The 22,500-nt window shown below is 42.8% G+C and overlaps 5 protein-coding genes across 11 annotated transcripts in view; 3 read left to right on the forward strand and 2 right to left on the reverse strand.

Annotated features, from left to right (window-relative positions):
• Window positions 1-6,070, forward strand: part of rps6ka3b (ribosomal protein S6 kinase, polypeptide 3b) — a 52,678-nt gene extending 46,608 nt beyond the window's left edge. For all 3 annotated transcript variants that reach the window (XM_062521486.1, XM_062521487.1, XM_062521488.1), the window contains 6 exons: window positions 177-335; window positions 949-1,110; window positions 1,241-1,317; window positions 3,556-3,673; window positions 4,008-4,148; window positions 4,434-6,070. In XM_062521486.1, the coding sequence (XP_062377470.1) occupies window positions 177-335; window positions 949-1,110; window positions 1,241-1,317; window positions 3,556-3,673; window positions 4,008-4,148; window positions 4,434-4,556 (780 nt within the window). In that variant the 3' untranslated portion in view covers window positions 4,557-6,070. The remainder of the gene's footprint in view (window positions 1-176; window positions 336-948; window positions 1,111-1,240; window positions 1,318-3,555; window positions 3,674-4,007; window positions 4,149-4,433) is intronic.
• A 48-nt stretch (window positions 6,071-6,118) lies between these two features.
• LOC134066230 (gastrula zinc finger protein xFG20-1-like) lies at window positions 6,119-10,149 on the reverse strand. Its single transcript, XM_062521485.1, has 2 exons — window positions 9,538-10,149; window positions 6,119-9,065 (listed from the first exon to the last, which is right to left on the reverse strand). Exons 1-2 carry the CDS (start codon window positions 9,817-9,819, stop codon window positions 7,077-7,079), a joined length of 2,271 nt encoding a protein of 756 aa, XP_062377469.1. The 5' UTR covers window positions 9,820-10,149; the 3' UTR covers window positions 6,119-7,076.
• A 641-nt stretch (window positions 10,150-10,790) lies between these two features.
• On the reverse strand, window positions 10,791-13,802 carry si:dkey-226l10.6 (zinc finger protein 37). The gene is made up of 2 exons (XM_062521489.1): window positions 13,169-13,802; window positions 10,791-12,726 (listed from the first exon to the last, which is right to left on the reverse strand). The coding sequence occupies exons 1-2, from the start codon at window positions 13,460-13,462 to the stop codon at window positions 11,704-11,706; spliced, it is 1,317 nt and encodes a 438-aa protein (XP_062377473.1). The 5' UTR covers window positions 13,463-13,802; the 3' UTR covers window positions 10,791-11,703.
• An 851-nt stretch (window positions 13,803-14,653) lies between these two features.
• On the forward strand, window positions 14,654-20,017 carry eif1axb (eukaryotic translation initiation factor 1A X-linked b). The gene is made up of 7 exons (XM_062521490.1): window positions 14,654-14,811; window positions 15,649-15,732; window positions 15,844-15,947; window positions 16,998-17,048; window positions 18,095-18,176; window positions 18,616-18,707; window positions 19,242-20,017. The coding sequence occupies exons 1-7, from the start codon at window positions 14,796-14,798 to the stop codon at window positions 19,245-19,247; spliced, it is 435 nt and encodes a 144-aa protein (XP_062377474.1). The 5' UTR covers window positions 14,654-14,795; the 3' UTR covers window positions 19,248-20,017.
• A 1,714-nt stretch (window positions 20,018-21,731) lies between these two features.
• The window catches only part of map7d2b (MAP7 domain containing 2b), a 26,666-nt gene continuing 25,897 nt past the window's right edge, over window positions 21,732-22,500 (forward strand). For 3 of the 5 annotated variants that reach the window (XM_062521995.1, XM_062521996.1, XM_062521997.1), the window contains exon 1: window positions 21,735-21,850. In XM_062521995.1, the coding sequence (XP_062377979.1) occupies window positions 21,829-21,850 (22 nt within the window). In that variant the 5' untranslated portion in view covers window positions 21,735-21,828. Of the gene's footprint in view, window positions 21,851-22,500 lie in introns of all 5 variants that reach the window. The other 2 variants (XM_062521998.1, XM_062521994.1) reach the window with 2 other exon arrangements.

Here is a 22,500-nt window from a genome sequence, read left to right on the forward strand (position 1 = left end):
CTGCAGTGGATCATTTCCAGGGAATGTTTACCAAAGTTGTACGATGACGGGCGCTCAGTGTACTTGGTGACGGTGTGTGTGTGTGTGTGTTTGGTGGCAGGTGTACGATGACGGGCGCTCGCTGTACCTGGTGACGATATGTGTGTGTGTGTGTGTGTGTGTGTGTTTGGTGGCAGGTGTACGATGACGGGCGCTCAGTGTACTTGGTGACGGAGCTGCTGAAAGGTGGAGAGCTGCTGGACAAGATCCTGCGCCAGAAGTTCTTCTCCGAGAGAGAGGCCAGCGCTGTCCTGCACACCATCACCAAGACCATGGAGTACCTGCACAGTCAAGGGGTAGATGCACACACACACACACACACACACACCATCACCAATGGAGTACCTGCACAGTCAATGTGTAATGTCTCATGTCTCAAGTTCTCATATCAGCCAGCCATTAATCGCCCCTAATATGAGTTACCCCAGCCATTAATTGCCCCTAATATGAGTTACCCCAGCCATTAACCGCCCCTAATATGAGTTACCCCAGCCAGGAGATGACTGCTTTGGGTTCATAAACCTAAAGGTGAAAACTGAATCTCTCCACATGCACATCATCAAGAAGCTGTCCCCTGAAGGAGAGCCTGTTTTCTGTGCAGTTCTGTTTTATGTTGGTCACACTGGAAGCTAGTATGATTGTGTAACCTGTGTTGCACTATTCGAAGCTAGTGTGATTGTGTAACCTGTGTTGCACTATTCGAAGCTAGTGTGATTGTGTAACCTGTGTTGCACTATTCGAAGCTAGTGTGATTGTGTAACCTGTGTTGCACTATTCGAAGCTAGTGTGATTGTGTAACCTGTGTTGCACTATTCGAAGCTAGTGTGATTGTGTAACCTGTGTTGCACTATTATGTTGGTCACACTAGAAGTGTGAATGTGTAACCTGTGTTGCACTATTTCTATGCAGGTGGTGCACAGGGATCTGAAGCCCAGCAACATTCTGTACGTGGACGAACTGGGCAACCCGGAGTCCATCCGGATCTGTGACTTCGGATTCGCTAAGCAGCTCCGCGCCGAGAACGGGCTCCTGATGACCCCGTGCTACACCGCTAACTTCGTCGCCCCAGAGGTACGCAGCGCTTTGCGTCCCTTTTCCACGGACACCGCCGTGTGTGTCTCAGCTGCTCTTTGTGTCGCTGTCTTGTGTGTTTTGTGCAACATCAAGAGATAACTCTGTGTGTTGTGTGTGATGTCCCCAGGTGCTGAAGAAGCAGGGCTATGATGCCGCCTGCGACATATGGAGTCTGGGAGTCCTGCTCTACACCATGCTGACAGGGTAGGCCTCAGACACGTATATATATCTATGCTCTACACCATGTTGACAGGGTAGGCCTCAGACACGTACAGTATATATATCTATGCTCTACACCATGCTGACAGGGTAGGCCTCAGACACGTACAGTATATATATCTATGCTCTACACCATGTTGACAGGGTAGGCCTCAGACACGTATATATATCTATGCTCTACACCATGTTGACAGGGTAGGCCTCAGACACGTATATATATCTATGCTCTACACCATGCTGACAGGGTAGGCCTCAGACATGTATATATATCTATGCTCTACACCATGCTGACAGGGTAGGCCTCAGACATGTATATATATCTATGCTCTACACCATGCTGACAGGGTAGGCCTCAGACACGTATATACAGTGAGGAGCACATGTATTTGATACCCTGCTAAAACAGGAATATAAAATCATCATTTGACAATTGATCTTAATGCCTTAACTCAAAAAATTAGTACAAATCAAACCGCCAAGGACACCAATTTTCTTTGTGATTGAAGAATGTATCGTAAATAGATAAATGTTTTCCTTAAATGCTAGGGGAAGGAAGTATTTGACCCCCTATGTAACCCTATGGGAATTTAACACATAGGGTTAACATAGGGGCAGGCAGATTTTTATTTTTAAAGGCCAGCTATTTCATGGATCTAGGATATTATGCATCCCGATAAATTTCCCTTGGCCTTTGAAATTAAAATAGCCCCACATCATCACATACCCTTCACCATAGCTAGAGATTGGCATGGTGCTTTTTCCAGTAGGCCTATTAGCCTGTTTGATTTGCATTGAGCTCAATGAGCATCAAACAGGCTAATAGGCCTACTGGAAAAAGCACCATGCCAATCTCTAGCTATGGTGAAAGGTATGTAATGATGTGGGGCTATCTTAATTCCAACGGCCAAGGGAACTTTATCAGGATGCATAATATCCTGAATCCATAAAATAGCTGGCCTTAAAAAATAAAAATCTGCCCGCCCCTATGTTAACCCTATGTGTTGAATTCCCATAGGGTTACATTGGGGGTCAAATACTTACTTCCCCCTAGCATTTAGGAAGAACATTTATTTATTTACGAAACATTCTTCCATCACAAAGAAAATTGGCGTACTTAGCGGTTTTATTTTTACTCAATTTTTGAATTAAGACATTAAGATCAATTGTCAAATGACGATTTTATATTCCTCTTTTTAGGCAACTTTAGCATGGTATCAAATACATTTTCTCCTCACTGTATATCTATGGGAGTCCTGCTCTACACCATGCTGACAGGGTAGGCCTCAGACACGTATATATATATCTATGCTCTACACCATGTTGACAGGGTAGGCCTCAGACACGTATATATATATCTATGCTCTACACCATGTTGACAGGGTAGGCCTCAGACACGTATATATATCTATGCTCTACACCATGCTGACAGGGTAGGCCTCAGACACGTATATATATCTATGCTCTACACCATGTTGACAGGGTAGGCCTCAGACACGTATACTGTATATATCTATGCTCTACACCATGCTGACAGGGTAGGCCTCAGACACGTATATATATCTATGCTCTACACCATGCTGACAGGGTAGGCCTCAGACACGTATATATATCTATGCTCTACACCATGCTGACAGGGTAGGCCTCAGACACGTATATATATCTATGCTCTACACCATGCTGACAGGGTAGGCCTCAGACACGTATATATATCTATGCTCTACACCATGTTGACAGGGTAGGCCTCAGACACGTATACTGTATATATCTATGCTCTACACCATGCTGACAGGGTAGGCCTCAGACACGTATATATATCTATGCTCTACACCATGTTGACAGGGTAGGCCTCAGACACGTATACAGTATATATCTATGGGAGTCCTGCTCTACACCATGTTGACAGGGTAGGCTGCTAATACGGCCCTTTACCAACATGAAAAATGAGAACAAGACAATGAAAAAAAAACCCAACGAAAAATCAGCGTATTGCTTCTGCCCTGGAGCTGAGGTCTATAACACTGTGTTCCAACACTGAGCTTAAAACACTGGATATCAACCAGACTAGAACCATGAGTACAATCACAACAGAATGAAAACACGCACACACACACACACACACACACAGGAAAACAACTGTTCAAGCTCAGACAGACAGGCAGCACATTAAAGTTGTGTCCTAAATGCTTCTCTAATGGGTGATGTTGTTGCCCCGTGTTCTCACAGCTTCACTCCATTTGCTAATGGTCCTGAGGACACTCCGGAAGAGATCCTGGCTCGGATCGGGAGCGGCAAGTTTTCCCTGACGGGCGGTTACTGGAACTCGGTCTCAGCCGAGGCAAAGGTACTGCAGTCCCGGTCACTGTGAGATGGTCGTGATGGATAACTCGACATACTCAATCTAGCGCCTCAACCTTCCTCCCTATCCTGACTATCCCTCCTCTTCTTCACTGGACTCCTCTTTGCTTTAAATATCATTCTCGTCTAATAGCACTTATTTGCTGCACAAACATGTCTCAGTCACACTGTACTTTGTTCCCTATTTTGTAAGTAGATTTATATGTTTCTGCTTAAATGACTACATAATATAGACGAGTCATAATGAGGGCAGAAAAGGCCTCTAGAGAGGGGTGGTGGTGGTGTAGTTGATCCAAGTGTGTTTGCATTTCTCTCCTCAGGACCTGGTGTCTAAGATGCTGCATGTGGACCCTCACCAGAGACTGACTGCAGCTCAGGTGCTACGACACCCCTGGATCGTCCACAAGGACCAGCTGCCCAAGTACCAGCTCAACAGACAAGACGCTCCTCACTTAGTCAAGGTACTGTCTACTGTTATGGTTATGCTTATGGTTATTTAGCAGACACTCCTCACTTAGTCAAGGTACTGTCTAGTGGTATGCTTATGGTTATGGTTATGGTTATGGTTATGGTTATGGTTATTTAGCAGACGCCTTTGTCCAAAGCGACACACTGTCTATTGTCCAGTTTTTTTAGTAGAAAGTAAGATATAATACTAACGCTAAAATACTTAGTGTTAGTCTGATACAAGGTGTGTCTTCTCCAGTGTTGCTCTGTGGGTTAACTCTGCTGCTGTTGTCTCCCAGGGCGCCATGGCAGCAACCTACTCTGCCCTCAACAGGAACATAACTCCAGTTCTGGAACCCGTGGGTTGTTCCACTCTTGCTCAGCGTAGGGGGGTCAAGAAACTCACCTCCACAGCCCTCTGAGCTGCCCGCCCCTACCTTCCCGTTGGACTCTCCCTAACTCACCTCTCTCCGGGTGTAAGCTGGGCACAGCCACTGAACCGGACCTGAAGGCCACCGGATGCTACTGCACACGTCCTGCACTCGTCCTGCCCCCTGATGCCAAATAGAGCCAGAACTGAACCAGAACTGAAGCCCATTGGTCTCCACCGGACTCCCTCTTGCCTGCCTGTAACCTGAGAGACCCAATCAGCCCTCGCTTGTAGAACCACTACTGCCTGCCTCCAGCCGTCAGGCAGACAGCATCAGGACGTGTCTTAGCGGCGGAGAGAGCAGCTAGGTATATATGCACATCATGCACGTAAAGACATGCAGAAACCCTGCACCACATACACCTGGAGGGTAGCGTATAATGCAAATATATGATTGTATTGATGGTGACTTGTCAAAAAGGAGACCTCACCATGCAAAGCACATCTGCCCCTCCGTGGAGCAGGATTATTTAGGCCCCTCCGTGGAGCAGGATTATTTAGGCTGAGCTGAGCAAGCGTTGAGGCCCCTGCTGGACGCGTTGCTTTAGGGGGTTGATTGTACTCGTCCTCCTCCGATGTCTCTGCTCTGCTCCTCCCGCTCCGTAGTGTCGTCTCTAGTTGACCTGGCCTCCGTGGGGCTCTGTTACCGATCACAGGAACACAAACCTGAGCACTTACAGTGGCCGGCGAGATATGTTAAGAGTTCAGGCTTTTGAAGACTCCCTAAATGTTAGACCCTTTCCCTGTAAACTGCTACGAGGGGGCTGCCCCTGTCAAAGCAGCACATTGCCGTCAGTTCTGCCGGTCCCTGTAGAAAGAGGCTGACAACTGGAAGACTGAGAGAAAGACCAGAAACCAATGACCCCCCCCAACCCCCCCCCCCCCCGGCGCGGATCAGCTGTGCAGCACTGAAGTGGACGTGCGGAGGAGCTGTGCCACATTCTAATCCTGTGATGCAGAACTGGATCTAGTCACACACCAAGAGAACTCAGGTCTATGTGATGAAATGCAATGCATTGTGTAACAGTGAAGTGACTCAAGCACACAGCAGTATTGTCCAACCCCTCTGCTGCTCTCAGTGGATGTCAACAGTAGGGATGGAATCACTCAGTGAAAGCAGAATTACTTTTCAAGACATAAATGTATTTTTATATATGTGCATGGAGTAGGTTGTATAATCATTATTAGTGGCAAAGGCGACGTGTGTGTATGCTGTATGTATGTATGTATGTATGTATGTATGTGTATATATGCAGAACTGAGGGTTTTCTATGATTTCTACTGTGTTCCAACAGGTGTGTGAGTGACACACCTGTGTTAGGTGAGACAGGAGGGGTTGTGTCCTTTTTCCTTCGTGTCTCCCTACCTTGTCCTGAGGACTGCTGGAAAACTATTATTGCTTCTTGTCTAGGAAAGCTGCTACAGTTTGTCCCTCTTTTTTTGTAAATGTAGTAAAAAAAATAAAACTAAAGATTTCTATCTAATAAAAAAGCTCTTATGTATGAACTGGTGTTCTGAGTGTTTAAATTATATTCCTTATCTGAGACCATGACAAAATGTTCAGAGTTTTATTCATCATTTATGCTACTCTTCAGAACGAGGATACAGACCAAAACCGTGACATTTTTACAATTACTCAAAATCAACATACAGAAGAACTACTCATTGCAGGTGTAAAAATTAATTTGCTAAAAGTTCTTTCTAATGTAACAATCATTCTCTGGTTCATGTCATAACTACTGTGTAAAAAATAATTCATATGACTGTATTTTCAGCATGATGACTCAAACTCCCCTTTTGACACAGCTGATAAAAACAGATCAGAGATGTATTTACAGGTCTCAAAACTGAGAGACAATATAATCATGATTGACTGTGACCGCACACAATTAATTACATGTAGGATATACCGTGATCAGTTGCTTACATACAAAGAGGACATTCCACAGCCTGTAATAAACATGGGCCTAGAAAGTGGACAAGCATGAAATCATATACATTTACAAAAGGGCAAGAAGAAAACATAATTACTTCAGACAGACTGAAGGACAAACTTGCATACGACATGCAGCTTATTTTACTGAAGCATTTTGAAAGCTGTGGGAGACCTGCATCACATCCAGCACCAGAGATCATCATAGTCCGGTTACATCCAGCACCAGAGATCCGCACAGTCCGGTTACATCCAGCACCAGAGATCATCATAGTCCGGTTACATCCAGCACCAAAGATCATCATAGTCCGGTTACATCCAGCACCAGAGATCCGCACAGTCCTGGCACAATCGTCCTGTATGGAGTATGGAGGCACAATAGTCCTGTATGGAGTATGGGGGCACAATAGTCCTGTATGGAGTATGGGGGCACAATAGTCCTGTATGGAGTATGGGGGCACAATAGTCCTGTATGGAGTATGGAGGCACAATAGTCCTGTATGGAGTATGGGGGCACAATAGTCCTGTGAGTGGAGACGGGGCTTTCTAAGGCATCTTCCGATCTCAATTCTGTAAATCTCAATCTGTAGATTCCTTCTGACTGCCATCCGAGGTTTCATCCTCAGGTGACATTTCCTCCTCCTGCTCCTCTTGCTCTTCCTCCTCCTGCTCTTCCTCTTCCTCCTCCTGCTCCTCTTGTTCCTCCTCCTCCTCCTCCTCCTCCTCCTCCTCCTGCTCCATCTCAGCTTCAGCTGAGCGGCCTGTTGTCTCATGCGATGGGAACTCTAGCCGTGTGCCGTTGGTGTCGGCATGTGACTGCAGGGTCAGTTTCGGTTCAGGGACTTCCGAGCCCACTTGTGGTTTTCCAACTGTCTTGATCGGCCTCTTCGTCATCAGAACGCTCTTCCTCCTGCGGCGCCGTCGTCTCTTCAGCGCCGGCCGCGGCTTAGTGGACCTGGGCTCCAGCTCCTCCCTGGCGTGCGCTCGCTGGTGGATCAGGAAGCCTCTCTCCGTCAGCTGGTACACTTTGCACTTCTCACAGTAGTAGGGCGTCACCACCGTGTGCCGGTCCACGTGTTTCAGGTACGGGTCGATCTTTAAGAACCTCTGATCGCAGTATTTGCAGCGGAATCGCTCTCCGGGGTGAGATTTCACGTGGTTATGGAGACTACCTTTAATTTCAAATTCTTCTCCACAAACTGGACAGGGGTAGTTTGGCCTTTCCAGGTGATTATGCATGTGTTTGTTGAGCTCTGACTTCTTGCTAAATCGCCTGTCGCACTTTGTGCAGCTGAACGCCATGTGTGTCTCCACACTGGCGTGGACCTTCTGATGGGTTTTCAAGAACGCTTTGTGAGTAAAGTTCCGTCCACACTGATAGCAATGATACGGTTTCAGAACGTTGCTCTCTTCCGCAGGAAACTGTTTAGTGAATCGATTCAAATCTTGTGGTTCAACTTTCACTATATTAAATGGCTCATCATTCAGCTCATCTTCAATCGGTGCGAGAAGCATCTCTGTTTCATAGCCATCGATGCCATTTCCTGTCCCATTGATGCCATTTCCTGTTGTTGGACCATCCTCTGGTGAAGTGTGCTCCTCCTCCATCTCAGCTTCATCTGAGGGGTTGGTCGTCTCGTGGGATGGATCTCCACCAGACGCCTTCAGCAGTGTGCCGTTGATGTTGGTGAGCGGCTGCAGTGTCAGGTTCGGTCCAGAGATTTCAGCGCCTACTTGTGGTTCTTCCTGCGGCAGGTTCTGAATCTGAGCGAGGTTCTTTTTAGGCCTGCCACCTTTTCTGACCACCACGGTCTTGTTCTCAGACTGTTTCTGCTCCAGTTCGTCTCGTTCATGCCTTTTCTTGTGGAGCAGGAAGCCTCTCTCGGTCAGCTGGTAGATTTTGCATTTCTCGCAGTAGTACGGCGTCACCACCGTGTGGCGGTCCACGTGCCGCATGTAGGCGTCGATCTTTAAAAATCCCTGGTCACAGTATTTACATCGAAAGCGCTCTCCAGGGTGTGACTTGACGTGGTTATGGAGGCTGCCCTTCAACTCAAATTCCTCTCCGCACACTGGACAGGGGTAGTTTAGCCTGGCCAGGTGATTATGCATGTGTTTCTTCAGCCCTGACTTTTTAGTGAATCGCCTGTCGCACATCGTGCAGCTGAATGCCATCTCTGTCTCCACACTGGCGTGGATCTTTTCATGGGCTTTCAGAAACGCTTTGTGACTAAAGTTCCGCCCACACTGAGCACAGTTATATTGTTTCAGAGAGGAGTTCATATGGACAGTTTTGTGCTGTTCAAATGGTGAATCACCGTATCCATCCTCATGTTGTGGTTCAACTTTTACTAAATTGAATGGCGCAACAGCCATCTCATCCGTCATCTCATCTTCCATCTCATCTTCGCCTGGCTCGTCAGTGAAGTCATCTTCAGCTGGCTCCTCTGTCATGTCATCTTCATCCAGCGCGCCGTTAGCCTGGAACCGTTTCCAAAAATCTGGAGAAAGTGTTTCAGTTGCTTTGACGTAACCTTCTCCTGCTTTACCATCCTCTAGTGGAGGGTGCTGAAAGTAAACAAAAAAGTGACAATATATGTGATTAAAATAAATCAATAAATACTTCACAACATGCAACTCTGCCTCCAATTAATGTAATAAATGGTCGTTGAGAGACCATTAGAATTAATCTTACTTAAAATTAATTGCATTCCCTCAATATTGTTCTTCCTGTTTCTGAATTCACGACTTTACAATGAAATTGCATATAGTTTATTATCTTTTTATCTAATAACGTGATAGTAAAGTATATCATTCCGATACGCGAATTCAGAAAAGCAGGGTATTGTGCAATCCGTGTTTAAATAAGAAATGTTACTGCGAAAGGGCTATGCTAATGTTACGAATTGCAGGTCTGAGCGATCGACTACTGCACACAGCTAGCTGATTAGCCAGCTACAGTAGGCTAATCATGGACAGCCTGCACATTTGTAATAACATTGCACTGAAACAGTTGGGATGCACGACACAAAACACTTACGTGAGATTCCTTTTGCAGTTTTAGGAGATCCTCTGGATAAATTGTAGGCACTGCATTTACACTTAATATTAATCGCGTTGTGAATCCCAAATCCAACTTCGTGAAGCTGTCTTCAGTGAAATGGCTACCGCAGATCCTTAGTGCAGAGGCATCCATTTCTTTTCCTCCCCTTTCCATGAACTGTATCCACCGCAGCCGTCTGCTTTCCTCCTCTGGTAGTGTGTAATGAATAATCGAGTCCGATCTATTTGGACAACCAGTCACTGCACATTTGTGAATCATACCTGCTTCTTTTTCTTCAAGTATGCAAATAAACCCGGCAACTTGAACTGTTGACAATGTTGGAAACTAACGCTGCTCTTGTTTCAATCAAGTAATTCAATGTTGCAGCTCCTGCAACTATGTTGCTAGCTTGCTAGCTGACTAAACTAACCACACTGAACTTAAAAATAAAGAGGAAGCTCGTTCAACTTCTTCTTCAAGTGACCTTCTGTCTTAATTCAACGCCTGTTATTATACAATCTCACTGAACTGCTAACGACAGAGCACATTGCATTGTTTTGCCGAACTTTTCAGAATCGTTTTTAGAGCCGCACGTTGTCTCCTCAGTGTTTTCAGGAAATCCCTCAACACCACGTGATCATGTTGACATGAAGACCGCGAACGCAGGAGCTACAATGTAGCTAGGCTATCCTATCTGTGTTGGTATCGGTGGTAGCTTAGGCTAAACAGCAATGGTTAGATAGCTTAGAATATTTCTTTAGGATTATATAACCATATTATTAGTACTACTGTACAATAGGTTCGCCGAAGTGTGCTACTTTAGGCATGATGTTTTGCTACTTCACGTTTTATTTTACATGCAATGTTGCACTAAGCTAATATTTTAGGAGATAAGGATTTTAAGTCTACTCTCTGCAGTGCCCCTAGACTACCGAATATTTTTCCAGTGCGATTCATAGGCGAGACTCAAGATTGTGACCTGCTAAAACTCAAGTCAGCGTGATATTGGCCCACATTACCACCCGTTTACCTAGGTTTACGCATTAATCGACATATTATTTCTTCTGTGAAACTGTAGCCTATGAAGAATAGATGGAAAATCATGCAATTTATTAGGCTTATACCCAGCACTGCGTTGCACGCGTTGTGCATGAAAATGCGCTACAATAGGCTTACGTAGGCTATAGATGGCTCTTTTTAGGAAACATAATCACACAAAATGAAATAAAAATCAGACAGTTTTTTCACAATTGTATGATTTATGTACATAATTGCTATTTCTTTTCTAGACAAAACATTACTAGCGGAAAAATGAAAGCATGTTTACATATCAGGCTGAAATGAAGGGCGAAAAGATGCTCATAACTCTAATTAATAGCTGCAACTATTGTACAGCTCCATAATGTGCGACATGCATGCAAAAGAGTTGACCTATGAACTATAAACACAACATCTCAGTTTAGTCTACCATTTTAATCCATTTCACTGCTTATAGTTTCTTGAATACATTGAATAATTACAAGATGGAACACAGTGAATACAAAATACAGTGCTTATAAAAAGGACAAAACAAGATCCAGGGCACATCGCTGCAGCTCATTGTCCACTCATTATCCATGCTGTGTGATAATTATTGCACTGACGAACACCAAATGGTGTCTTAAAATGCCACTGCAGTACTCTGTTCCATGTCATGTACAAATATGTTAAGATAATAACTTAATAACGTATTGTTTATTACATGAAGAAGAATGTATTGTTGTGACAATACAAAACTTCACATTATTGTCTTGAAAAAACTGCTGTTTGCTGCTTGGCATACAGAACAAATGGTTGCTGCTCTGAGCGCATGGATCTAAAGCCTGGTCTCTGTTACATTACAGCCAATCCATATTCAAAACAACACTGACTATACATTCTTTGACAGACAGGATAAAACATTATTTTTACAAGCCAAGATACAGGTTTAAGGGCTCAAACAGTACTACTTTATACAAACATATTATGAAAGTCCCAATATGAAACATGCTCTAAACTCTCTAAATATTTAACCTATTCTTGAAGCTCTGTGCCTTCTTTGATCATTTAAAAAATGTCTGTACATTTTAAAAAAAATTTCTAAAAAGAGTGTTATTGTGAAGAACGACTCAAGCATCAGGCATTTTATATTTTCATTTCAGTCTCACACGGTCTTGCAGGTGATGGACACTCACTAGACTGAACTAAAGGTTCTGTTTCAGTGTTGTCTGATGACTGTAGAGGCCATTTAGTATCTAACAGCAGTGAGTTGCCCACCATTTTCCCTTCGGCTCCATGGTGCTGAGGTAGTGAGTCGAGATAGGAGGATGGAATTGTCCCCTTCTTACTCAACTTGCCATTTTCAACCATGGCCTTCACAAAGTCTTTGTGGGCATGCCTTTTCTGGTGGAGCAGGAAGCCTCTCTCGGTCAGCTGGTAGATTTTGCATATCTCACAATAGTACGGGGTGACCACCGTGTGGCGATCCACGTGCCGCAGGTAGGTATCAAATTTTAAAAATCTTTGATCGCAAAACTTGCAGCTAAACCTCTCTCCTGGATGCATCTTTATGTGGAGGTGAAGACTACCTTTCAATTCAAAGTCTACCCCACACACCGGACATGGATATTTTAACCTTGTCAAATGATTATGCATATGTTTATTGAGACTTGACTGGTTGCGAAATCTCCTCGTGCATTTACTGCAGGCAAATGACATTTGTGACTCCATACTAGCATGGATTTTTAGATGGGCTTTTAAAAATGCTTTGTGGGCAAAGACCTTTCCACAGTGCTTACAGAGGTGGGACCCTGAAGATGGAGGAGACAAGGCGTGTCTTATTTCATGATGTTTTAGTGCCCCCTTGTTTAGAAAACCCTCCCCACAGTGTGTACAGTGAAATGGTTTACCATCATCAATACTGATGGGATCTTCACAAACTTCTATTTTTAAAATAGTGCCATCATGTTCAAACATTTCCTCATCAGTGTGTTGGTGGGAGGATGAATCTCCATATGCCAGGTCTTCCAATGGTTCCACCTTAATGGCCCTCACAGCATCACAACTCAGCTCCTCCTGCAGTGGCTCCTCTTTCACACAAGCCAAAGAAATAGCGTCGCTGACAATGATGCCACTTTCTACTTCATTGGCACTATCTGTAGAGTGTGTCTGAAAGAGATAAATTCAACTTACAAATTACACTGACTGTATATTTTTTTTTTAGGAAAAAATCTGCAGTAACAGGGTAAAAACGGAAGTTTCTCTGAAGTAGAACGCAAAACGCAAACATTGCAGTTCCATGTCCAAAATGTTGCATTACTGCATATCTGCATTTCTGACACTTGAAAGCCTAGAAAGGGGAGGCAGCGTCATTTTTAATCAAAGTTCTTAACCAAATGAACTAAGAGGTGGCAGTATTTTAATAATACACAATTATTAGGATTGTGGTGCTGGTTTCTCTGAGTGATTTCTCTCAAAAATACAGAAATTATTACCAGACTAGCTAAGGCTATGGACATCGGGATGATCGACTGCTGTCAAACAACGATAGCTTTGTAGCTAGCGTAGATGGCCAAAATATGTCATCCTCAAAGTCATGCTAAACACTCACCTCATTCGCCTTGATCTGTTTTGGTTGTGTAGTCAGGGCATCTGGATAAATACAAGGAACAGCATTTACGTTCAGTATCAACCGTGTTGTGAATCCCAAGTTCAATTTAGTAAAGCTGTCTTCTGTGAAATGACTACCGCAAATCCTAGTGTTAACACAAGAGGGGTCTATTTTTCTGCTCCTTTGCAGAAATTCTATCCACTTTTGACGTCTGGTTGGCTCCTCTGGTAATGTGTAGTGAATAATTGTGTCCGATTTGTTCGGACAGCCATCAACTGCACATTCATGAATCATAACTGTTTCTTTTGACGAAGCTGCTAGCAGATTCCACTTGTCTCGTTCAAATGGTTGAAGTAGCCTCTAAGCTATGCCTACCCAACCACAAATGCAGCAATCGGTAAACGTTAGCATGAGCTTTCTGCTCCTGCTAAGCCACTGTGCTAATAGCTCCCTTGGCTACCTACACCGCTTTGAAACAATGTTTTGCTTCCGAAGTATCGACGTATCTCCTAACAACATATGTGGCTGTGCTGGCTTTACTCTCGGTAACAAATTCGCATCATAATACAGCAGCTGTAAGACATTCATTTCGTTTTTTCCAGTGTTCTTCATGAAGTTCTCATGTCAATTTGTTCCTTCCCCAGTGTCAAGAAGAGGAAGTGCAGAGACGCGTTCTAGCCACTTACCCTGGTGGCATCATCGAGTCGTGCTGTGTGTTAGCAGAGCCCTTTCATGTTCCATTCTCTGGTGTTAGAGAGCAGAAGAGAAAATAACCGTTTTCGCATATGACAATCTGATATACGTATTCTGCATTTATTTTATGTAAGCATATTAATACAATTGTTGCACATTTTAGTGCGACGTTGTTTGTGTTAAATGTAGTATTCGCTTGCCCCATCACCCGTCGTTATTTTGTGCTGGTTAAGACTATGATATTGGGGGACATACGGGACCGGTTTATGAAAAATGATGCACCAATTGCTCAAGAGCTTGATATGGCAATCGCACTCCGTAATTAACGTGTGTTGTATGTTTTTCCTCTACTGTTGAAATGCCCAAAACTTTTATTTTGACATAAAATATCGGAAATAAGGTTACTTGTTGTAGTGTGTTCACACCACTATGGTTTACGCTTTACAGCTGCGTAGATTTTGTAAAAAATAATTAATGAATGAATTAATTACTGTAAGACATGACACTTAACTCAAATGTTACATTGTGAGAGTGTGGAATAACAGTTATTTGTTTTTGGAATGTAAAAAAAACATACTACAGCAAGGTAACCTCAGAAATCTACCCCGTCATTTACTGTGCAAAACTGCAATATACAAGCCATACATAATATATACATATGCATATGCATATACATTTACACAAATGTGGATAAAAACAAAACTTCAAAAAGCTGTCGTTTTCACGCTTTAAACGAAGTAGCACCAGAGTTGCACTAACATGACAAGAATTAGCGGTTCCTCCCCGCGCAGGCGCCCTTTTTCACTCTGATAGCTACGAAAAGGACTCTGACGCCAGGCAGGCATCTGGGAAAGTGGTGAAGTCATTCTCGGATATCTTCATTTGAAACTTAACATCAACACGGACTCGGAGTTAGAACACCGCTTTAAAGAATATGCCCAAAAATAAAGGTTCGTAAAATATTTTTTGTCCTTTCGTAGAAGGTGTTAATCGATTTCTGAGTGCGCAGTTTACCAGCTAATGTTAGCATAGCCACCGAGAACACGCACCGAAAGCGTGACACGAGATATTCCTAGTTCCTTGCCTAGCTAGTTAGCAGAGTTAGCTTAGTTAGCGTGTCATTTAAACATTTATCGATGTAGTCTAATCATGTTAACACCACAATTAACTGATGCATTCGGTTGGACTGTGTGTGTATACATACATATTGTGTTTGATTGGTGATGTATTGAAGAATTATTTTAGATGGTGAGTGGTAAGGAAAACTGATGCTGACACCGGCGAATTGGGTTTGGGCAGGGGCTTATGCTAGCTAGTAACTACAGGCCGAAAACACTTGTTGTAGCCCTTTTTGATTTTGGGCCAACAACGCAGTGATCATTTGAAAGATTTTGAGGCCTCACTAACTGTTACGTATTCAAGGGACCAGCCTTGCCCTTTGGGTAGTCAGTTTGGTGGCGAGATCTTCCATCTGCTGATCCCTTACGTTAGCTATCCAATTGTAACTCACTAACGTTAGCAGCCGCTGTCGACACTGCTGATTCCGGCTACTGATTTCTGCTACGTACATTTCACTAGCTAGCAAGAACGGAACTGCATTGTTCCATCAGTTGAAACCTTCACACACACATATCCAGTGCTCTGTAATGTTATAAAATAATACTAACTATTGAAAAGGGATCTTGGATCACTCATCATGTCACTGTGGTCAATTTTTTTGTATGGTCAACAGTGTTGATGTTAATGTGTACTTTGACACTAATGTGAACTTCCCTATGCTTTTACAGGTAAGGGAGGTAAGAATCGGCGTCGTGGTAAGAACGAAAATGAGTCCGAAAAGAGGGAGTTGGTGTTCAAGGAAGATGGACAAGGTGAAGTTTCTCAGAATGCAATCCCATGCTGAATCATTTTGCTGTATTGTGTTTGTGTACTTGTCTGTGGTCATAGTCACTTACATTTCGAGGTCTGTCTTGTGTTTTCAGAATATGCTCAGGTGATAAAGATGTTGGGCAACGGCAGGTTGGAGGCTATGTGCTTTGATGGAGTGAAGCGGCTCTGTCACATCCGAGGAAAGCTCCGGAAAAAGGTATAGTTTGCTGCGTCTGTTGCTCTCGTTACATGCCGACTCAACATTTTCTCAACTTATTGTTAAAAGGACTGTAACCCTGAAATGATGGCCCCAGCTGTGGCACGACTGGCTGGGGCACCTGCATCGTACGCCGGCGACCCGGGTTCGATTCCCGTCCCGTGGTCCTTCCCGGTTCCCACCCCTGCTCTCTCTCCCATTTACTTCCTGTCGATTCTCCACTGTTTCTATCATTAAAGGCATAAAAAGCCCAAAAAATATACTTAAAAAAAAAAAAAAAACCCTGAAATGATGTCAGATACACAAAGGACTGATATAGGTGCTGTAGGTAGTGGATTTCTCATAGCAGCCAATCAACAACCAAGACCCAAGTACTCAAAAACAAAACCACCAATGAAGTTAACTCTTGTGGACAAGAAACATCACCAACAGATCAGCCTTCGCGAGCTTTTCCCTGGGGTGATCAAATAGGCACCCCTCTTCATCAGTGTCTGTAGAGTTAGGCTCACAGCGCCTTCAGGAAGTGCAACAGGGGTATCTGCCTTCCCAGACCGTTGGGGGCACCTGCAGGTTACGGGTTGCCCTGCTCATCACTGTTCACCAGACTAGCTGCAGGCCCTGTATGCGAGCACCCAGCTATAGGAATGGAAATAATGCCAGTTCCCATAGTCTCTTAGTGAGCGCACTCCTACGGTTTATATCTATAAAGCAGTAGGACATAAAATATTTAAATATCCGTTCGTGAGTACACTTGTGCCTGCCATGAAAGGATGCCTAGTTCTTCCTTGTGACCAACAATGTGCTGGCTAGCTCTCTTGTGTTGGGATGATTATGTTGTGGCTGTTCTGGGTGACGGTATTTTACGTCCTCCTAATAAATAGACTCCCAGTGTGCTAAAGCACTGCATCCAGACTACATTGTTCCGGCCTCTGGTGCTCTTGGAAACCCATTCTTCACTAAATGTCATTGGTTATCGGTCTTGTTTAACCATGCGCTGTGTATCATAATATGAGATAGAAATCACTCACCATATGGTCCTTTCACTTGCAGGTGTGGATCAACACATCAGACATTATTCTTGTTGGACTAAGAGATTATCAGGTTTGTTGAACTATATTCTTGTGCTAATGTTTCTGAAGATCCACAATGTGACTCCAGCAACGGGATGTGTAGTCCCGTCTTGTGTGTAGAGTCACACACCATTATTACTGGCAATCTAGCATAGTGTCACCCTAGTAGTGCTATGTGATGTTGGAAGAATGACGTAAATTCATGAGCTATGTTAACAGTTACTGGATCCTGTTCTGCTGTTGCTCTCATTAATCACGCAGCATAATTTATCCAAAGACATTTTGTAACATTGTAGTAGTATAATCATAAGAATCATTTTCTGCTATCAAATAGCTTTAGATTTTTTGATTGACAGTCTGGCAGTGCCTCGTAGACTGAGGACTAAGGATTAGTGGTGGGGGAAAAAATCGATTCTGTTCAGTATCGCGATATTTTGTGCTTGCAATTATATCGATACGAGTAGCTTGAAGTATCGCAATACTTAATTATATAATTTAATTATCCATTTTACTTTTATTTGAGGCAAGTTTACTCAGGGTTTACTCTGATCACATTAAATTTGCTAGATAGATAGATATATAGATAGATGGATACTTTATTGATCCCCAAGGGGGAAATTCAAGATATTACACTCACAAGGTGGTGCATTCAACGGCAATTTCAAATCGAAAGTGTGGGTAGAGTAAAGAGTAAGGACCTTGATATGCACCATGCCATGACAAAGTGAGTTGAACAGTGTTATTTTCCTTATTTTTTGTAATGCCTTCGAACAATATGAGAGACATGAATAGCAATATATTGCAAAATCGAATCACAATACTTGTTGTATCGCAATATGTTTAGAATCGCAATAATATCGAATTGTGGCCCAAATATCGCAATAGTATCGAATTGTCATTCTTTTGCCAATTCCCACCCCTACTAAGGATGTGTGTGTCAAGCTCAAGCAAAAGATTCTTTTTGCATGAAATTTGTCTATTTTGGGGTGTATAAAGGAGGTCATACGTGTTGTCAATTTCATAACTTGGCTGAATATGAGCGGATGGTTAGTGAATCCCAGTTCCTCTGCCCTTTAGGACAACAAAGCTGATGTCATCCTGAAGTACAACGCTGACGAGGCCAGGAGTCTGAAGGCCTACGGAGAGCTTCCGGAGCATGGTGAGGATCTCTTACACACACACACACACACACACACACACACACACACACACACACACACACACACACACACACACACACACACACATACTGGCCAGAGTCATCTCTGTATCACGCCCCAAACCAACGACAGGCGGGTGTGGAAGTTCCAGTTAGAAGTCCTACAGCCAGATCAGGATGAACATACACACCAAATACTGCCATAGACTTTTTTTTAATAATAATAAAAAAAAGAAAGTAGGTATAAGTGCAAAACGTTATAATCTCAGACCATCATCAGTGTATAGCCATTAGTCAATTTTTTTCTGCATTGATTCAGCATTAATTTTTCAGTCGTATAAACGGATAGAAAGTGAAGGTGATTAGCCAACGTGTGTGTGCTGTGCACGCTGTTTGCAAACTACTGTAACCCAACGCTGACAATCTTCTTTCTGAACAGCCAAAATCAACGAGACGGATACCTTTGGACCTGGAGATGATGATGAAATCATGTTTGATGACATTGGTGATGATGACGAGGACATTGATGATGTGAGTACACTACAGTCACTGCACTTACAGTATAACACAAGAGTCCGCCAAAGCCTAGATCGTAGCGTCATTGTTAAAGGAACACTTCACTGTTTTTTCATATTAAACTATGTTATTCCCTTAACTAAGACGAGTTGATGCATACCTCTCACGTTTCAATGCGTGCACTGGGTCTGTTGCGCGGCGCTACGGTGATAGCACTTAGTTAGCCCAATGCATTCATTAGGATCCAAACAGAGATGAAGTTAGAAGCAACCAAACACTTCCATGTTTTCCCTATTAAAATACAGTTACACGAGTATGATGATGTGAGTACACTAGTCACTGCACTTACAGTATAACACAAGAGCCCGCCATATCCTAGATCGTAGCGTCATTGTTAAGAGATATACAAAGTGTCAAATATGTATTCTTTGTGTGGAACATGATCCATAGTACCTGCTGTTATACTGTGTGTAGGAAACGTTCTGAATAACAACAGCTGTTGTACTATTTGTGTATCACAATATAACTGTGCCTCTGACGCCCCTCCAGATCTAAACAGACACTGTGAGGAGGACGGGAAACGTGCGTTCGGCCTGGACAGATCTGACCAATCTCCCAAGCACTCTCTGGAGTGCCCCCCCCCCCCTCCTCTTATCAGGTGGCTAACCTTTGGGATTCTGTCGCCTCTAACCTGACTGCAGCGCCAGGCTCGCCCCGATATATTTTGTTATCTTATGTATTTATATTAATTTCACACACACATGTGGAATTTAGTTCAGAATCTCTGGATTCGCAATAAAAAAGATGAACCATTTTATATTTGGTCTGGCAGTCTGAATCATTGTAGAAGTTTTTAGTCAACTTGTTACTCTCGCCTGAGAGCTTAGATGGTAAGACATGTTTCTTCAGGAACAGTTTTATGCCACTAACATGCCTCCAGATTCACTCTGAATGTGTATTGTTTTCATTTCTTTATCTGATTAATTAAATACTGATATTACAATGCAGTAGCTCGTGCATTGATTGTAAGAATTAACACCAAATTCAGAGCGAGCGTGTCTCAGGCTCACTAACCCTGAGGCTCCAGTTTTCTGTATTTTTCTATTTGACAACCTCAATGTTTTTGTTTTTTTTGTCTCTGGTATAGATAAATTGAATAATGAAAAGATCTCTGTGCAAAGCAGCTGCATTTCTGAAAACAAGCGCAAATGCCTGTCCAAGCCTATCTGTTTCATTTGTATAGCAGTTGTGTTGCATTTAAGTATTGTACAATGCTGTCTTTATGGACTGAGGGATGTTGAATAAAAAAACACCGATACATTAAATCCTCCTCATCCTTGACTTGCGTTTGTGGGGACAGAAAGTTCCCATCTCAAGTGGACATATAGGGAAGGATGGATTGTTTCCATTATTTAACCATCGTATGAGCATGATGATTGCGTCGGCTACTATTTAAGAGTTGAATATTCGCACAAGCTCACTCTGAAATAAATGCGGTTGCAGTAGTTATTTTGATTGAGTGGTGTTGCCAGTCAGATGTTGACAACACCAGAAGACTTGACAAGATCTGGGAAAGATTCTAGAAAGATTTTTTTTTAATGCCCCCCATTCAAGCTTTACTCAAAAGACTGCAATCTTTCCCAAATCTTGTCACAAAACTTGAAAGTCTTCTAGTGTAATGTAACATGATTTGACAGCCTCAGACTCCCCAGTTTGACACTTTGTTAAATTGTTGGATTGTTTTATTGGATTCTGATAAATGTCCCATTCTATTGTGTTATTTTTATTATGTATTTGCATATCAGCCCTAATAGGATTCCAAGTGAAATTGGTTTCCAATGTTTATTTACAATGTTTGGATACATCAGGAGTTCTCAAACAATCTTGACAGCCAGTTTCTGAGATTCATATTTTGCATCATTTGTATTCTTTGAAAACTGCATTCCTAGATACCAAAACAATGGGATCCAAAGTATGACCAACATTTTGGTCATAAACACCTCATTGAAGCTATGATCATGCCTTAAAAGCAGTATAGTCACACTCGCATTGCCTTTATCAGTACATGACTAACAATAGGATGGAGATGTGTGTGTGTGTGTGTGTGTGTGAGAGAGAGAGAGACAGAGAGAGAGATGAGCGCTTAATTATGTTGTGTGCGCTTGCTGTGAGGTTTAGGTTTTGCTGTAGGCATGGCATGGGTGACCTCAGCCGCTGCATGTTTCGCTTGTGTGCACTCACGTGCTAGCGCTGCCAGTTCCATAGGTGGAGTGTAACGCGTGTGTGAGGCTGAGATCAAGGCTCCTGACGACTGTCATCTCTATGATGGAAACATATATATATATATATATATATATATATATATACATACATATACATATATACAATATATATGTGGTGGAAATGGGAGATACAAGTCTGTTCTCTGTACAGTGACGTGTGACATTTGGTTGATGTGTCTTAAAATCATTTGTTGTTGCCCTGACTTGAAATTATTGTGCTGATATTGAAATGCAGTTACATTTCAGTCATGTCCATACCAATGATGTTTCTTTTATGGTAACAATGTAGGGAAACAAAATTGTGACTAATTTAAAGCACACAAGTAAATGTGTGATGTTATTTTGTATACTGGGAGCATCTGAATGAATTATCTTGGGGCTATATTGGCAGCAATTTCTTCATGTGAGGCTGCCATGCGAGCCATGTATGGAACATGATAAACTATGATGTAATGCAGCCCCTTGGGAACTACTCGCTCATCATCGCACACTATATCGCCTCTTCGTGGATCCATGCGAGATTGAGTCTGGATTATAATCTTCTGCTTTGGTTCGGGAGGAACATTTCAAGAAAAAAAAACATTAATATATAGCCCCTCAAATAGGTTAACTGCAGGTCTAATGTTCAGTTTTCGTTAGACAACCAATGTGTTTACCAGACTTTGTTTTCAGTTGAAGAGACCCGTGCAGCCTAACGTGCAGTCATATTGTAAATACGGCTATGGACAGCGCATGTGTGCTGTATATGGCCAATAATAACTCACTATAGGCTAGATTTCTGAGTCTGATGAGCAAGCAGAGGCTTCTTTATTTCGTGTCGGAGTGGGCAGAGGGGAAGAAGTCTTGCATATGAGATGTCAATTGAAAGACCGTCCGGTAAGTTACCTTCATGTTGTGGGATAGCTATGTGATGAGAAGAATCTTGACTAAGCTTCACTATGGAACCTATTACGTTAATAGAGTAGATAATGGCATGGCAATAGAAAGATCAGTTTTATTCATTTCAATATAGTCTGATTGATACCTTAATGCATTCGATAAACCTGCAGTGGGAGAGATACAGTAGCGTAAGCTATCCCTCGAAAGTAGCCACTTTGCTACCTTGCTGCATGATGACTTGCATTGCCTATAGGCTGAACTGACGTTGAAAAGCAATTTCCTTTGCCAAAAGTGCACCGTGTTGGCTATGTTACTTGCTGTTTTGGACCCAGGACGCACAAAACTGGGGAAATTCATTCATAGTGACATTTTATGACATATTTACATTTTCCCATTTGGATTTGGACATAGGACTGTTTGTGTGTTATTAAATGAATCCAACATTTCTGAAATCACGACATGCCCATGAACATAATGTAACCCTTTTGCCCTTCAGGCGCATCTGATTCTCCACATATTTGCATTATTTTGCACATTAATGAGACGCACATTTTATGATGCGTATATTTGTGCGCGTGCATTGCGCACGTGCCAAAATAAAACAAGGCAAATCACTCCTAAGGCTAGACATGTGATATTGGATTCCA

The sequence above is a fragment of the Sardina pilchardus genome, chromosome 19, assembly GCF_963854185.1.
Source record: "Sardina pilchardus chromosome 19, fSarPil1.1, whole genome shotgun sequence".
Taxonomy (NCBI): domain Eukaryota; kingdom Metazoa; phylum Chordata; class Actinopteri; order Clupeiformes; family Clupeidae; genus Sardina; species Sardina pilchardus.